Here is a 16,952-nt window from a genome sequence, read left to right as displayed (position 1 = left end):
GGGAAGGAGATGCACTAGCGTACCTCCGCCTTCAGGAGATGGCAGACGGGTTTGCGCATGGCCGTATCCGCCTTTGTCGCTGGATACGTCTTGCTGCCCGTCTGGCAGTGGTGCCACGGTCGGAAGAGCAACAGGCCGCAGCCGAGGAGCTGGGGGTGCGACGTACGGCTCTACCTCGCACGCGGTCAACGTATCGTGTGGGCGGAAGAACCCCCGCCTTGTTCGTGGTCGAGGGGGGATTTCGGCCAAGTCCTTCATGGCGAGGGTATGAACGAACTATGATGATGGTTGTTCTTTATAGGCTGGGAGGGTGTAATTCCAAAGTCGGGAGTGTTCCAGGTGGCCATGAGCACAGCGAAGAAACACGTCCGTCACACGAGCGCAATCCCGCCACACATCTTGCCTGTATCGACTCCGCCTCCGTGCCTCATGTATTCTCTGTGGCCTGCCCAGTGAACCCAGCGATCGTTGACTGAAATTGCGCTACGGACTGCGCCTGAACCTCATGTATCGGCCTAACCGCGGTTTTCATTGTTCCCTCTTTTCAACTGTTGTATCAGAACCACCTGGATGGGTGAAAGCCTGGCTGCACAGAAAAAGTTCTTATCGGCGCGGCTTTGCCACTCTGCGACACAGCCGCACCATGCACCACGCACGCGTTCGAGCAGCACCAAGCTCGGCAACGAATTAGAGATTTGGCTATTTCCATGCCGAGAGTATGCCTCGGATACTCGGTCAGTCAAATGCTCTAACAGCCTAAACTCTATCTTTCATTTTCAGAGGCAACCCGAGTGCAAAGGTTTTGCCCTGTTTCTAGAACCAACTTCAAGCTAACTTAGGCTGCCTAACATACCGTGTAGGGTCGAGGCCGATGCTTAGTACCATTTCGCGACCCAGCCGTTCCACTCCAGCCATCGAACTTTCTCGGTGGGCGAAGCAGGAGTAGAGACCATGCCTCGGGGGCGCCCCAAACGCGTCCACAAAGATGCTGTGAAGCAGGCGGATGCACGTCCTCGGACGGTGCACCCCTACACCCGCCGTGCATCTTCCGAGTATGACGCTGTCTTCGCGCGTGATCCTAGCGCGCTCGTGGGTCTTCCGGAGCGGCGGAACAACTTTTCCTTTCGCGTTATCTCACCATGAGAACTGATGTCCAGATGATTAATATTAGTCTGTAACTCATTCTTCTTTCCCAGAACGTAGAAAATTCTCCCACTGGACCTCAACCGTAATCGCCCACGGGGCGATGTTGCACTACTCGTAAGCCTCTCTCCACCTTGTCACATCTGATCTAGTCCGAATTGACGGATTCGACCGTCCTTGTGTTGCTGATTTCCCAGAGAGGATGGGGCAGCGTGTTCCTGACCCTGCATAGCTAAATCGTCGGCAGTTCTGAACGCCGTCTTTGAGGCGCCTTCAGAGGAGCTGCGGTGATGGTCGCTCACCAGTGTCGATCGGACTCCAGCTTGATGAGGCGCTTGAATGTAGGCCTCATCAATATGCCGGTGGTTTTCTACGTGGCTGGGGGCGATTTGCCAGTTAGAAACGTTCTTGTCCGTCCCTGCTCACCGCCCTACGTACTGATCAGCTACTCATTCATATCAATCAGATGGCTGTGATAACCCAGTAGTGTTTGTTGCATCTTTGATTAGTCCCCTGATCGTTATTTCATGGAGGACAGAAGAGGGTCTCCAGCACTCAATGACCGCCGTCATTCCCTCAGTCAGGGAACCAATGATTACGCAAAATCTCATGCTGACAGCGCGCTCTACAAGTGATCTGAGAAGGCCGCATACTCTGGAGCTATGTTGACGGAACCTAGACGCAACCATCACGCCGCTCAAGACCTGTGCCGCTGGAATCGCTGCACTTTCAAATGCATACTGTTTCAGATTGTTGCTCCATCATGGGAGTAGACTTTGATAGTTCTGTCCCTGCAGAATTCGCGTTGATGATTGACGGGCCAGAAATGCCGCTGAGAAATTTGAATGGTAAGTTGCTGCGTATTCGTTCATTAATGCTGCTTATCTTACAGACGTTCATCTCAGCGCACTTTCCGATCATCTTTGCCGGTGACGGTCTTTGTCTCTAATAAGTTGGATCACAGTGACGGCGTTATCGGACGTTCTTCAATTTAACTCTGCGCAGATCCCGTACATCTCCCGTACACACGCTCATCAATGCTCTGCGTTTGTATTTCTATACGGTCATTGGTCGATCATCATTCCGCTCGGTACTCAGTCTTTATCTATTGACATGACGAGGCTGTGGCCATCATCCGGTTTGTCACTACACCCTCCATGCATGGGCGCCTGCAAAGACTACTTTGAAAGGTGGGGTTGATGGCACTATGAGTGAATTGTGCCTCCACCCGTCGTCTTCGCCGGATTATTCCAGCCAGGTACGCACTTACTAAAAAAGAAAATCATAAAAGGCGACAAAAGTGGCTCGATCCTTGGACCACTCTCCTTGCCTGATCTGTCGCAATGTCTTCCGACAGCAGTGCCGATGCAGCCTACGTTGAAAGCCTTCACTTTGCGTGAGCCTTCTCCTACTGTCGCATATTCGCATATGATTTGACTTTCACCTACACTATGCATTCAGCACCGTGGACAATTATTGCATGCTAGCAGCTGCAGGCGAGTCTCCATAATATTTGAGTTATGGACCGGAAATTCACGTACGACGCAGCGCTGCTCATCTATGAATACACGATCACCTTTTCGCAAGAGGCACAGTTCATATGGAAGCCGCGCAAAACTGGAGCTGTAATCCTGTTTCTCTTGAACCGCTTCTGCAGTGTTGGCATGGCTGCCAGCATGCTACTGCAAATACCTGACTGGCATACAAATACTGTTAGTTCGCGCCTCATGATTCATTATGCGAATTGACTCTTTGCTGTCGCCGACTTCGAAGAGGTCTGCGTCCCTCACTCGGCAATGGAAACGTTCTGATTGTGCGGTTTGTGAAAAAGCTGTCAGGCCACAGGCACGCTGATACCAGTGTTCCAAGAATTATTGGTGCTTGTATGGGCAGGTCAGTACACTCACTTCCGTTTTGCGTACTAAAATGCCGCTCAGACGTCGTCTTCGCCGTAAGGATTTTTGGCACTCAGAACGTATGCAGTGGGCAGTGGCGCCTGGAAATCTGCTGCCATTGTTTTCGCCTTAAGCATGGTACCCGCTGGAACAGACCTGGTTTGATTTGTTCTGTTATCACCACTCGCGATTATTCTCACTCTAAGCTTTGGTTCTAGTACGTTGATATCAAGACGAATTCTTACACTCACGTCGTGCTGCCCTCCTTTGGAAATGCATGTTGGAATACATCTTACCTCTCCGGAAACCTCGGGAAGATGTGCGTAGTTTCTTGTTCCACGCCGACCGCCAACTGATTTTGCGTTGATCTAGACGTAAGAGCCTCTCGTATCGCCGAATTGTCTGATCTTTTTGCTGATTTTCATCTTTCCAAAATCCTCAGTCGTCATTGTAACCCGCACCTCCCTGATCGCTGCTGATCTTGTTGTACTGTTCGTCACCTGGTCCAGCACTTACAGAATCAAGAGGGAAGCTGACCGAGTAAATATGGAGGCCTCGCTGTCCACGCTTTTGTTACGAGATGGTATGCCTAAGTGCTGCTATATGAAGTGCGCTGATCAGCATGCATCTGCCAATCCTGCTGCAGGTACCATATATTTCGTGTGCGTAGGCATCAGTTCGCTGAGAAGGCATCTGTAGTAATATTTTTGCGTTAGTTTACTAGTACTCCTCAACATCGCACACATGACGTGTTATTTGCTTAGTGTAAGACCTTTCGATCTAGCGCCAGCCGTCGGTCACTAAGCCTTCGGAGATTGCAGGTTTGGCTCGATGTGTCTTTTTTTGTGAATTCGTGCGTCCGTGTACTCAGTCTCCTGTCGAATCCGTTGATATTCCTTTGAGACAGGTTTTCGGCCGTCATAATCTCCCGCTTCCTCTTGAACCTGCGGCAAATCAATCAACCCGATGACAACGAAGTAGACAACCCTCGTCCATCGTTCGTAGCTTCACATGCCTCGAACTTGGGATTTGCTTCTTTTGTTGGAAATATGGGGGAACAGCTGGACTTCAACGCCTCCGTGGACATAGCGAGTGCGGACCGTCTAGACTTCGAGGAAGGGGAACTCAATTGCCCGAGTGACATCTCGGAGCATGGAACCCATGATGAGCTGAAAGACATGCATGTAGACGTCGAGCTAGTTTCTGCGGGGCCCTCTCGCTGTTGATCGATGGATAAAAAAACAGATGTGTGTAGTGAGTACCTTCTCCTACTTGGCAGTAGTACTATGCCCTGATGCTATTTCACGTAGTTGTATTGCAGATGTTTCTCTAATCCATGATTCCTCGCTAACTGCTGTAATTTGTTTTTAACTCTCTTACTTTTGTTAAATTCTTGCTTTGACTACGTCTAACCACTCCAAGAGCTTGCCCGGTCCATGAGAATGAAGTCACGCAAGATCCTTCTGCAGATAATCTGCGGGTCGACGTCCATTTACAGGAGTACGCGACGGGACTCCATTGTTCAAACTTTGCCGAGATGAAAGTTAGCATGGTTAATGTGTAGCGTCGCCGCATCTTACGAAGGTGCACAGAGAGTAGGCGACCGAACATCCTCATTAAATAACCGTCCTTATTCGAACTCGCGTGGACATAAATGCTGAGCTAGACACATAACTCATTGCGACCGTCCACGCCTCATGGTAAAACCACACCAAACGCCCGCTCTCCCATGCCCAGGAGCACACCGCCCACGAACTGGCTCACTCGCCTGAGCTCCCTGCTGACCGTATGATGGGGATGGTGCCCCCCACCCGACTGCCCTGATTGCATCCCATACACGACAACTGCGACGCCGAGAACGAGCACCGCGCCCGCTACGACCGTCTTGCGCTCGAGGATCGCGCGTTCAAGCTGGCGCGGCTTGTGCGGCTTCCGCCGGCGCCGACGCTCGGCGTCCTTTTTCTCGGTTTGCTCCTCGTCTGACACGACCTCGTCCTCGGGCTCGATGTAGGGGCGCACGACGAGTTCTGGCTTCGTGACCATCAGCTCAGCCTCGTCGTCCGTTGGCAGCTCCGCCGAGTTCTCGGACCAGGTGAGCATGACGCTCTGCGGGCCCATGATGGACGAGAGCGCGATGGAGGGGTGTGATGGCGAATAGTGAGTGTAGAGCTCGTCTGCACGGAGGAACAAAGAGGTGAGTGATACCCGCGGGCGCTGCGGGATGTGGATGGGTATAGACGGTGTAGGGGAAGGTGTGCGGAACTTTTCCGATGGCGAGGAGGTACTTGATGCTGCAGTTGTGGGTGTACCCGGCGATATCTCGTCGACATCCATAGATTCGACGAGCGTGTCAGGCTCTTGCGCAAGTGGTGAGATTTTATCTGCGCTACCATTTGATTTTCGACGAGCGTGTTCGGGATCAGGAGGAAACTCTGCCATATCCTCAACCTGAAGGGGTTCGACCTTCACCGGATTCACTCGGGCTGTGGCTTCATCTTCAACCGACTCTTCTGCCTGCACTATGACGATGCTTTTGCTAATGTCTTCTCCTATAGGCAATGCCCGTTCGTCTTCCTCGTACAGCTCCGGAAGGCTGCTGAGCAGCGAATGAATCATCCCGTCTTCGCCATCTTTCTCCAAAATCTCAACTTCTTCGCGACGTGACAGAGCTACCTGCGAAAATGCCAAAGCGTCAGAGATACGAGAGAGCCGCCGCGCTTGGAGACGTACTGCTGCGACCAGGTAGACGATAGCTATTGGCGGTCTACAGAGCAGATAGTCGAAAACATGTTGAATGAGAGGTAGCGAAGGGACGTCGTGTGATAACAGAGTCAAAATATGAGAAAGGGCAAAGTATGGGAGGGACATGTTGCTATAGAAAAATGAATTTAATCACTCTAAGTGCCCTTCATAGATAGATCATACCGTTCGAGCAGAGCTGCGAATGAGGGGTCACCACAGTGCAATATTCGCTTCAGGATACTATTTCCTACGTGAGTGATGCTGAGACCTAAGCTATGCCAAAACTACGCACCGCAAAAGACCGACCACGGGTTCGAGACTAACCCCCATCGAGTCACGTAATCTGAGAAGGCTTAGTTTCTCGGCACAAGGGGCTTGCAACTCCTTCGGAAGGGTGAGGAACAGAACGGAGATGACGTCGTGATAACCCTGCAACACGGTAATTGGGATCAGGAAATTGCAAGTTCACTACGTTATCTGATACTCACTTGGAAGTAGTTTAGACGTTGTCGCTTCCGGAAAACAGACACAATCAACTCGTGCAGCTCAACCTGCCGGTGCTCGCGGTCTTCTGTGCTGTCTGGCAAATACATTTCGGTTAGTATTGCATCTGATAGGCAGACCGGGGGCAGTTCACCTACTGGATATAAGACGAAACTTCTCTCGGTATCTAAGCCAATTTGTCGCTCATCTCTATGGACCGATTCCGTGGTGCTCTCTAAGTCGGTATAATTGTCCGAGGCTGCATCAATTAGCGTGCTTCCGTCCAGTGACTCTGGGGGGTCCGGTGCTTCTTCTACGTGCGTCACATAAAGAAGCTTGGGCCTCGGTTAGAGTCAGCTGAAAGCGCCGAAGTGGACTGTACTGCGCGCTCACCAAAGTTGGGTCCGTTTGTCTCTGAAACCTCCAGGTTCAAGACTCAACTTTCTCAATGAGTCCCATTCCACAGGCTCAAGTATTTCAGATGAGGCATTCTGGTCCCTGTCGATGTCTTCCATCCACGTCCGCACAGAACGGGCGTTATTAACTAGACGTTCTTGCGTGTGTCAGGCGTCGACGTGCCACGGGACCGTCGGGACGAGTGTACCTGTAAAACCAGTTGTCAACCCCCTGCTGCTTATGTCCTATAAGCTGGATGTATTTTATATATCTCTATCTGGCCAACCTAAGCATCTCACGACCAAGAGAAGCTTTACAGCGGTAGTGTCGATTATGGACTCGGAGAAAGCTCACCCAGCTACCGAACTGCATGTGATAAATGGTACTCACCTGGACTCTCTCAACACAAAAGTATGCCTGATGTACAGCACAGCTGTATCCGATACTGTACGGTCTGTTCGAGGAAGTTAAGCGGGTGTGCAAGGACTCGGACGCGAATGAGGTGCGCGGCTAGACTCGTAATACCAGTTACGTTAGGGTGTATTTGTAGTACCTGCCTTTTCAGGTGAAAAGAGCGGAGAGTGAAAAGGCAGGTACACACCCTAACTATCGACCTTGGCGGAGCGTCGGAGATTTAATCAGACCGGATGGACCCGAGCCTAGTGCGCGGTATGCGCGGTGCCAAACACCTTCCCGATTGGGAAGGTGTTCAGCCTTCACCAACTTGAAACGTTCGACTATCATCACGAGTTCTCCGACTCCCGTCGACAGCGTTTCTTTCAAGCATTGCTGCAAGATCAACCCCTTCGATGGCGACCAACGAAGGAAGCGACATCATCGATCGCATGGTTCCGTCCCTCCAGAAGGAGTTTGGGACCCTGGAGGATGCTTCGGGAATGCCTGCCCCCTACGCTATTGCGGCACTCGTTACAGGTGACCCCCAGCTCCCCCAGAAGTACGGATATATAGTCAATGCCAAAGAGCTATGCTTGTGCCATCCAGAACTAGTGGAGATGCTGAAGGAAGCATTCCTTTCTGGCGATTTTCGTAAATTCGGAAGCAGTAAGTGGCGCCACATCAGATTTGTACATTTCTGACACTTCAGTCAGCTTTTCTGCGGATTGTTCAGCCGAAACCAGTCACTCCAGGTATGTTGTCCATCCTTCCCCAAGTCACCATGCTTCCATGACTTCCTCCCTAGTCACGCCTACGTACTCCCTTCGTAACTCCTTCAGGACTCCATATGCCGGTGCTGCCGTCGACGGACTGTATGAGTATCTCAGAGAAAATAATAGAAAATTCCACAGCCAGAAAAATTACTATGCGAAATTTTGTTCCATTGTTCAAAGTTCCGGCACCGGAAAATCCAGGACGGTGGTTGAGGTAAGTTGATTATCTATTTGCGCTCGGCCATCGCTTATCTACAAATTGTTTTTAGTTGGGTTCTAAAGGTGTCATGGTCCTATATATAAACGTCCGTAACAAGACAGACAAACACAATTGGCCGACGCGGGATGATATTCCGGCGAGCATCTTAGCTGAGGATCTAGGCAGCTTGACGGAGGAAAGTTATACGCATCGTTGTTGCGCTTTCTTCACTGCCATCTTCCGACATCTCGACGAGCACCTACAGGAATTGTTTCTATCTGCTGGAAAAGACATTTCTAAGACGATTGAGCTCTGGCGGATTGAGATGGATGGCACGCGGGGTGAAAAGCGAAGAGTGCGATTCTTCCGCGAGGTTGAAAAGGTTTATAATGAGGTTCGTTTCCTTGCATGAAGCGGTCAGCCGTCAGTGATTGATTTCAATTATAGATAATGGATGCGGATTCCGCTTCCGTCGAGGAGTTAACAGAGAATCTCAGCGCAGTTTCCATTTCCGAACCGACTCAGAAAGAATTGACTGCAGAGAAAAATCCAGACGGACTTCCCGACTATGAAACGAGACTGCGAACCGCGTACGCAAGTCTCATCGGCACCCTCGAAAACCTTATGGGAACTACCGATGATCCAAAGCTGGTAGTCGCGATCGATGAAGCCCATTGTCTGAGCACGATGGTTAACGACAATTTCCGTCCATCTCACTTACTGTGTCGAGCGATCAGTGCATATTCGTGCGTTGGAGGTTATCTGGCTTCCGTTTGGGTTGTCTTCGCCTCAACCAACTCGAGGATTGCCGATTTCTCTGCTCCATCTCACATCCGTGCGTATCTCAGCAACGAAATGCGATTACGAAATACTGACATCTCGGTTTAAAGACGATTCCCAGCGCGTAGTCACAGGTGGAGCACGGCTGTTTCCTCCGTACACATTGACCGGCTGGGATCAAAATGCCGCTCCTCTCGCTGGTATCACTAATGCGGACGACGTGTCAAGAGCTGAGCACATCATTCGCTACGGCCGACCATTGTTAGTTTTTTGAGGATTCGCAGTGTGACTAGACTGACCTAATTTGTCCAGATGGTATTCCTCCAGGACAACCGATTACACCTACATCCTGGATCTGGCCTCGGAGAAGTTGTGCAAGAGCCTTGCACTAAACATCAACGACTCCAATCAAATACTTGCTGTCCTGGGTCAGCGGTTCTGTTTGGATGTCTGCTTCGGACATCCAGAAGCTGTGGAATTTCTGGAGACGGGTGTGGCCAGCCATCTACGCATATGTGAAGCGACAACCGAGGATCGGATGTGGAGATTCACAAGTTATCCATCAGAGCCGATTCTGTCACATGTTGCAGGATGCCTCTTGCATAGCGCACCAGGATACGTAGTCGATGCACTCAAATGCATGGAGATGAATATCAGCAATGGAATGATCGAGGTCGGTAAGAGCGGAGAGTTGGTTAGTCGCATCATCTGGATCCTTGGCAAGGACTTCTTGCTCCACCAGTTGTACAACTCCGCCGTCCTTGATCGTATTAGGAACCCGTACCTGCTGTACTGCCGAAAAGTTCCTCTCACCAAATACCTCGAGACGTGTTTCGGCCTCGCAGTTTGGCCTGACGACGAGGAGCAGGCGAATGCGGCGAAGAACGCGCTCCAAAATGCCTACGTCAATTTCTCTCACTGGGTCTCAATGGTGGAGGATATCTGTGATGAATCTCGTCGCAACTGGTGGTATGTCCTCTTATCCTATTCAGTGACTTGACTAAGTCCTCTTGACAGCGCCAAACAGTGGCTGCTGCGCCACTGGGCACGTACTGCCGCCGTCCAATGCTGTCACAATCAACCGCTCGTTGACAAGGTGATACCAATTTATTTCCAAAAGACGGGCCGTAGTTTGCAAGACAGCATGTCGCTCATAATGATATCGGACAAAGCTGGGGCGAACGCGAGCCCAACCGACGTCAACGCCATTCAGGCCAAGCACGCCTCCATCAACTGTGTCACCGCCCTTCCGAGCATCGCTGTTACTCTTGATATGGGAATTGCAGAGACGAAGGTCCGATCCACATTCCCCACTAGAAGATCACCTCGTGCTGACGGCCAACATACGGTGCCCGAGATTGAGGATCCCGCGAATGATCTCTGTCTACGCATATATGCAACGGGCATGAACGCCAAGACCTTCCCGTTTCTCGAAGAGAAAGTTGGCTTAGAGACACTTCTGCGGAGCATTGTTCAGCATGCGACAGCGCCGAAATATCCTCACCCTGTGGGAGAGCATCTGCGGGACCAGATGAAGTACGGTAGCAGTTCGAGGCCGAGACACATGGAATGGGAGAACGGTGCAAAGGCGCCGGATGAGCTATTGAAGTCGTGAAGGCACGATGTGAGAGCATACCCGTGTAGGACTGAGTAATAAGTGAGCGTGCTTTGATCAATGCTATGCTATCTGAGAATGCAACAACGAGCCACCTCGAGAGCGATACAATAAGTTGTGGGTGCTCTATAAGCAACTCTTTCGGGATGATCGCCAGTTCACTTCACTTCACCAAAGTAATTCCGAGTCGAGTGATCTCGCAAGCCTTCAATTTTTCAAAGCTCCACCACTCCCTCTTCCTCGCCTATCCCTCCTCGTTTCGTTAGGTGACTGGTTAGACATATAGATCGCATCTCGAAGTTGTTAAGTGATCCAGTCTTTGTTTCTGTGTCAACTGACCTTGGTGAGAAATTGACCCACTTCATTAACTTCTCACCTTCGTTCCACAATCCACCCCACATTCCGCCTATATGAACCATTAAAATGTGGTCGCCTTATGAACGCATACTGATTGTTGCATACAAGTTAGAAATCTCAAGTAACCATTCTGCAAGCTGATACGCTTAGAATTGAGACAGACGGAGCTCAAGCACTCCGACTCGTACGTTATTACTTGATCTCACGTTAATGAGGGCATGTGCACATATGCATGTGTTCTATTCTCATTCCTCGTAGAAAGAACCGGGCGAAGGGCAATCGTCGCTATTTCAGTTCGTACGCACAGTCATATCCAGTGATCTGAATGCCCATGTAATCAATTGAGTCACAATTTACGTGCAGCTTCATCCAACACCACCACCATGAGTACGACTGTAACTACTACGCTGAGTGACCAGCAAAAAACCTTGGGCAGTCCAGTGCCCCCATTCACCGCACATGCCATCTCAGTGTCGCTCCCGACATGGAAGGACAACGTTGGGTATGAGGCGGGGGAGAAGCGCGTGGTGGACGCAATGGTATCGGGTTACCCACGATTTTTCATCCACCTGAGCATCCAAAAGGTGAGCATTCGTTCTGTCGGGCAGCGTCAGTAGTTCTAACGCACCGCAGCTCGCACTCATATGCGAGCAGAAATTCGGTATGCACGGCGAACGCTGCCTACTGTGTCCAACACGCAGGATCGCAGAACAGTGCCGCGCGTTCATGATCGACAGGGCCGCGAAGGAGGGATCTTCCGTCCAGGTGCGCCTCATACAGTTTGTGATTTGCCCTGAAGACAAAGAGGACGAACAACCTGCCGGGAACTCCTGCATCGAGCTGCACATCGTGCTCTTTCCGGCCGAATTCTTCCCCATTGCGAAGCAATTTTGGCAACACACAGGACTCTGCATATCTAGCCGCCGCGCAGAGCGCTGCCTCTCCATGCTGCCCAACGAATCTCCGGGAATCCGCTCTCCCGTGTCTCCGTCCTCTCGCCCACCGACTAAAGCACTGAATAAACACTACTCCACGAAGAACTTTGGAAAATCGCCTCCCGCGTCTCCTACTGTGCAGTCTTATGACACCCCACCGTCTCAGAGTATAGCAGAAGCCCTGAGCGTGGATCAGGCAGTGTACTTGGAAGAGCGCTACGGCCGCAATCTCCCCCTCGAATCTGCGGCTGCGGCAAAACGCGCCATGCGGCGCCGCATCGCAGGCGTACTCGTGCGTGACAGCCCGGGAGATTGGTCCGCTGCTGGTGGGCACTCAGTTGAGCTTGGGCCCAGCACCAGAGGCGTGGAAGGTGTTACGGAAGACGATGTGTACTTGTATGCTACGGGTATGGCTGCGATATTCAGCGCTCACCAGCTTGCGTTGGCTACACGCCCCGCTGCGAAAAGCATATGCTTTGGGTAGGTCTCGCATGTATGCGCGGATGAGCGTTCGCTCACTTTATTGGCAGATTCCCTTATACCGATACCCTCAAAATTCTGGAAAAGTGGGGTCCTGGGTGCCATTTTCTGGGTCACGGCTTGGACGAGGACATCGACACGCTCGAATCGATACTCGAGCAGGAGTCTACCAGAGCCTCCGGTCCTCCTGTACTCGCTCTATTTACCGAGTTCCCTTCGAACCCGCTCCTGCGCTGTGCTGACCTACCGCGACTCCGCGCCCTCGCAGACAAGTACGATTTCCTAATCGTAGTCGACGAGACGCTCGGTAACTTTGTGAACGTCGAGGTCCTTCCGTACGCAGACATCGTCGTCAGCAGTCTCAGCAAGGTCTTCAGCGGGGATTCCAACGTCATGGGCGGAAGGTATGCACATTCGCCAACTTCTATAACGCTTCACTCACACCTTGCTCAGCCTTATCCTCAACCCGAGAGGCAAGCACTACGCCACGCTCAAGGCGCATCTCGCAGAGAACTATGAAGACTCATACTTCGACGAAGACGCCATCTTCATGGAGCGCAATTCGCGCGACTTTAAGCGGCGCATCGAGGTCATCGACGCGAACACGCTCGCTGTCTGCACCTTCCTGCGTTCTCGCTCTCTCGCTGCGCCGGCGCCGGCGACCGCCTCAGTGGTCAAGGAGGTATTCTATCCCAAGTGGTGCACACGCGCGAACTTCGAGAAGTGCCGCGTGCGTAGGGGTGACGAAGACGCGGGCTTCGGCGGGTTGTTCTCGCTGACCTTCACCTCGCATGTCGCCGCGCAGGCGTTCTTCGATGCACTGCCCTGCCACAAGGGCCCGAGCCTCGGCACGAACTTCACACTCGCGTGTCCGTATGCTATTCTGGCGCACTTTGCGGAGCTCGAGTGGGCGGCGGGATATGGAATCGAGGAGAGTCTTGTGAGGGTCAGTGTCGGGATGGAGGACAAGGAGGTGCTGCTCGCGAATTTCGAGAAGGCGTTGCTGGCCGCGGAGGCTTTGGGCACGTCGTGATAACGTATGCGGGCATATCGATATCGTGAAGAACAAGAGTGAGACACCTCTGTTCAACATTGCATGGTGTTCTTGTCGAGGTCCATTCTATTGTTGCGATGAATTATAGAGTATCAATGTCTTGTGCAATTGCAAGTTCCACTGGGTTGCGTCGACGGCGATCATACCCATATGTAAGCTCAAAAAAAGCCGCATATACTGACGTGTTCGAGTCGACAGGCTGAGCAATTATCGCGAAAACAAGCGTGAAGCTTTAGAATAATATCATCCTGATGACCCAACGAACGCTAGTAGCAATAGCGCAGCATTATGTCCCAATCTCTACTTCGGAGCCAGGATCTGGAACGACCACCGACTCCTTCAACGGTGCGACTTCGATATCTACAACACCCTCATTGCCCTGCTCCGCCTCATCGAATTCGTGCCCCCTCAGCTCCACCTTTTCGTCAAACGACGCCGGGACGCCCTTCTCGTCCACGCCCAAATCTCCACCGTCGCCCTCCTCGTCGTCTGAGACGGCTTCCTCGATGACGGCACCCTGCTCGCGCAGGACGCGCCATGTCCGGTCGGCCGTGACGAGGTTCTCACCGGCACTGATTGCCTTCACGATCTGCGCTTCGTGCCGTGCATGCAGAGTGCGGCGGAAGGAACGTGTGAGGAAGGTGGAAAGGACGCGGAGCGGCCATTCTGGAGGGATGAGCGAGAGTACCTGGATTGCGGGCGGCATGAATAAGCGGCCAAAATCATGGAGTAGGTATATCGGTGTGTCACATACATCAAGAACGTCAAGGTTCATCGCCTGCGCATTCAGGAATCGCGCTGTCTGGTCGGCCGTCGCCTCACTACAAGAAATGAACACAAGTCATGCTCACAAAATACAACAGAATGAATGACGTTGTAGCGTACCCGCCGCTCATATAGACTTCGAGCAATATCCCAATGAGGCTCTTCTTCAAGTCCGCATCTACGGTATTCGGCCTACTCATCGGCACCGCGCTGGGTTTTGTCTTCGCGGTTGCTGGAGGGACCAGTAGTGCAGCCCACGGCTGCAGGTCATATCGCTCACCAAGCGACTGCGCCGTCTTTACGGGAATGATCTCTCCACCGAGCGTGCAGTACACCTCAGCCGACGTTGCGTCGTGAAGGTCATGCACCAGCATGGAGAGTGCCGTGCGATGTTGGCCAAGCTACAATGCAAGTCATTTTCTGGGTCAAAATAGTGCATGTTGAGCATACCTTGCCATGCACAATCGCGAGCTCCAGCCGCAAGAGTTTCTCGTGCGGAACGAGGCGCTCAAGGACGACCTTGGGGTCATACAACGCGGAACCCTGAAGAAAAAGCACCGTCTTTAGCCGTACTCGTTTGGAGTCGGAGTCTGGCGTTGTCAAGGAGAAGTAGGCGAGGAAGGAGGAATCTGACGGATTGGAACCATATGACGACGCTGTGAAACAGTAAATATCTTAGTATTCAGCGTGCTGGTCCGATCCGCACAGGACAAACCTTTCGCTCGCCATAGCTTTGATATTGCCTCGTCGGCGATATGCGAAAGCAGTTGGTTCACATAAGTCACTGCGAGTTGCATGTGCAAATCTGGATCCTACACATGTCAAGATCAGAAGAACATGTCTATGATACAAGTGGTAAAAATGAAACCTACGGTGCTACGTTTCTGTAGGACCAGATGTTCGAGTAACTGTATACCGGCTGAAGGGCTAACTTCTTGGACTTGCTGCAGCAGCGACCGATCGTCTTCCGCTTTGCGTTTTCCCGATACGAGGAACGTGAGCAGCTATGTCGAAACGTGTCAACTTAAATGATTGCACTCAAAAGGATTTACTGACCTTCAGCGCTCGTTCCGCATCCCGCTTAGTGAGCCAGATACCCCATCGTTGAATCAACGTCCGATCCCGCTTCTCATTGAGAAGCGTGAACATGCTCGATAAAGGATCTTGCACGCTCTCGTCCACCCACTCGCCCTGCACTAGCCTAGGATCCAACGGATCTGAGTACAAGTGGAGAGAAAACAGCGGCCATGCCTTGCACCCACTTCGACCATACATCAAGGAGCTTGTTATCCTCTCCGCACCTCCGGTACAGTCTGCATAAAGAGCTGTACCGTTGGAACTTGGCGAGTACCGGTTCGATCTCGGGCAGAATAATATAGTTGGGCTCGTCGATGAGGATGTCCAGCTCTGCCGTCTTTCCCGCCGCAGCGTATAATTTCGCTAAAACAGTATCGACAACCTAAAACCCGGTGGTGAGTGCAGCCCGGAGTGGAACCAGGAGGGAAACTTCACCGTTCTAACTGCGCTGGATTTGGGCAGCACCGCCGCATCCTTGGAGCCGTACTTCGTCCGCCATTTGCGCAGGTAGACCTCGAGCATGTCTTTCGCGGCGAGGCCAAGGATACCGCGCAGCTCGACCGTGGCGGGCGCCTCACGCGTGCTTGGCGGAAGATGCGGCGAATAGTTGATGACTAGGTTGCCCACAACTGAAATCAGTCCCGACGAGACGTGCAGCGCGGGAAATTACGTCAATGGGGAGCGAATGTAGGGGAGACACGAAGCAATGACGGCGCGGCGTGTAGCAGCGGACAGAGCGGACGACGTGTACGGTCAAGAACAAGGGCGCGGGGGCGCAACGGGGAGCGACGGATGTGACTTACTGATGTCGTCCATGGAGCCCTCCATCGGCATGTGCTCGGAGACGCCAGCGAACACGTCGATCGAGTCGTTCACCCCGAAGAGCGAGCCGCGCAGTTCGGGATAGAAACTGATGAGTAGGCGAGGATCCAGGTCTCCCGCAAAGAGATGCTTGCCCGCGTCGTCGAAGAGGGTCTCGGTGAGGCACTGGAAGCCTATTCGTTGGTACGCATACCGCAACTCGTCTGCCTATGCCTGTGTCAAAGGTCCGCTGTAATAATTCACGGAGTATATTTCACCTCACGCCCGTCCACCATCGACATCGACTGGAACCTTGTGCGCTGCTGTTCTGCCAAGTTCACGGCATCCTCTATCCGGTGGCTCTCCAGCAAGGCATCTACCTGGGACACGAGTGTGGATGGAAGAAGAGATTGCACCGAGTCCGAGCCAAGAACTAGGACACTCCCGCGGAGAAATGAAGCATGTCTGCTTCGGCTTGACATCTCACAGTCAATGGATAGTGTTTGTCACAGAAGCACCGTCAATACCACTACAGTGCTACCAGTGTGTGAATCTGAGGATCCGAGAGTCTGTTCACCGTGTTCTGTGGGCCAAAAAACAGCAGTCCCCCCGAGCCAAAGACTATTCAGCACCGTCGATGGTCAGACCGAGCAGGGTGGGAGTGAGTAACGCTGAGGACGCTTTCTCACTCCGGTAATATGTGTGCACGTGATCGTAGGGCAAGACGCGCTCCCGCTACACACAACTTGAATTCGTGTCTTCACTGCTGCCGGGACGCTACTCCCAGGGAGAACGTCTCGTCCTCGCCTGCATCTGCTTGTTGCGTATCATCTTGGACAATAATCTCTGGTTGCGAAACGATGACATACGCTCCGACGAACCCATTCGATGTCCCTCCGTATGAACTGCGCTCTCTAATCTCCAGCGTTCTGGGAAGTTCTACGCGTAAACCTGTCGCACCATTAATTGCTGCACATGAACTAAGCAAAAAAGATGTGTAGGATCTTCCGGACCTCCTATACAAGTGCGCTGTGCACAGGCACTCGGTACGATTGTCTTTG

At 52.2% G+C, this 16,952-nt stretch overlaps 6 protein-coding genes across 6 annotated transcripts; 4 read left to right on the top strand and 2 right to left on the bottom strand.

Annotated features, from left to right (window-relative positions):
- Positions 1-951: 951 nt before the first annotated feature.
- SCP_1402870 (hypothetical protein) lies at positions 952-1,143 on the top strand (the record flags this gene model as incomplete). The annotated part of the gene is made up of 1 exon (XM_027763991.1): positions 952-1,143. One exon carries the CDS (start codon positions 952-954, stop codon positions 1,141-1,143), a length of 192 nt encoding a protein of 63 aa, XP_027619792.1.
- A 1,737-nt stretch (positions 1,144-2,880) lies between these two features.
- SCP_1402860 (hypothetical protein) lies at positions 2,881-4,264 on the top strand (the record flags this gene model as incomplete). The annotated part of the gene is made up of 10 exons (XM_027763990.1): positions 2,881-2,918; positions 2,975-3,036; positions 3,100-3,197; positions 3,257-3,357; positions 3,411-3,412; positions 3,481-3,621; positions 3,685-3,700; positions 3,755-3,803; positions 3,860-3,891; positions 3,946-4,264. The coding sequence occupies 10 exons, from the start codon at positions 2,881-2,883 to the stop codon at positions 4,262-4,264; spliced, it is 858 nt and encodes a 285-aa protein (XP_027619791.1).
- Positions 4,265-4,733: 469 nt separating this feature from the next.
- SCP_1402850 (hypothetical protein) lies at positions 4,734-6,778 on the bottom strand (the record flags this gene model as incomplete). The annotated part of the gene is made up of 7 exons (XM_027763989.1): positions 4,734-5,711; positions 5,769-5,910; positions 5,964-6,020; positions 6,073-6,209; positions 6,269-6,360; positions 6,418-6,605; positions 6,657-6,778. 7 exons carry the CDS (start codon positions 6,776-6,778, stop codon positions 4,734-4,736), a joined length of 1,716 nt encoding a protein of 571 aa, XP_027619790.1.
- Positions 6,779-7,468: 690 nt separating this feature from the next.
- On the top strand, positions 7,469-10,422 carry SCP_1402840 (hypothetical protein; the record flags this gene model as incomplete). The annotated part of the gene is made up of 8 exons (XM_027763988.1): positions 7,469-7,721; positions 7,769-7,807; positions 7,861-8,042; positions 8,098-8,421; positions 8,475-8,862; positions 8,918-9,068; positions 9,120-9,776; positions 9,825-10,422. 8 exons carry the CDS (start codon positions 7,469-7,471, stop codon positions 10,420-10,422), a joined length of 2,592 nt encoding a protein of 863 aa, XP_027619789.1.
- A 740-nt stretch (positions 10,423-11,162) lies between these two features.
- SCP_1402830 (Cystathionine gamma-synthase) lies at positions 11,163-13,227 on the top strand (the record flags this gene model as incomplete). Its single annotated transcript, XM_027763987.1, has 4 exons — positions 11,163-11,363; positions 11,413-12,194; positions 12,245-12,598; positions 12,648-13,227. The coding sequence occupies 4 exons, from the start codon at positions 11,163-11,165 to the stop codon at positions 13,225-13,227; spliced, it is 1,917 nt and encodes a 638-aa protein (XP_027619788.1).
- Positions 13,228-13,534: 307 nt separating this feature from the next.
- Positions 13,535-16,373, bottom strand: SCP_1402820 (predicted protein; the record flags this gene model as incomplete). The annotated part of the gene is made up of 11 exons (XM_027763986.1): positions 13,535-13,936; positions 14,003-14,069; positions 14,134-14,414; positions 14,464-14,669; positions 14,729-14,825; positions 14,886-15,017; positions 15,070-15,214; positions 15,276-15,472; positions 15,526-15,704; positions 15,894-16,119; positions 16,170-16,373. 11 exons carry the CDS (start codon positions 16,371-16,373, stop codon positions 13,535-13,537), a joined length of 2,136 nt encoding a protein of 711 aa, XP_027619787.1.
- Between the last annotated feature and the right edge of the window lie 579 nt (positions 16,374-16,952).

The sequence above is a fragment of the Sparassis crispa genome (genome assembly GCF_003851025.1).
Source record: "Sparassis crispa DNA, contig_000013F, whole genome shotgun sequence".
In the NCBI taxonomy this organism is placed as follows: Eukaryota; Fungi; Basidiomycota; class Agaricomycetes; order Polyporales; family Sparassidaceae; genus Sparassis; species Sparassis crispa.
Note: the sequence above shows the minus strand (reverse complement) of the source record. Positions and strands in the feature narration are given on the sequence as shown.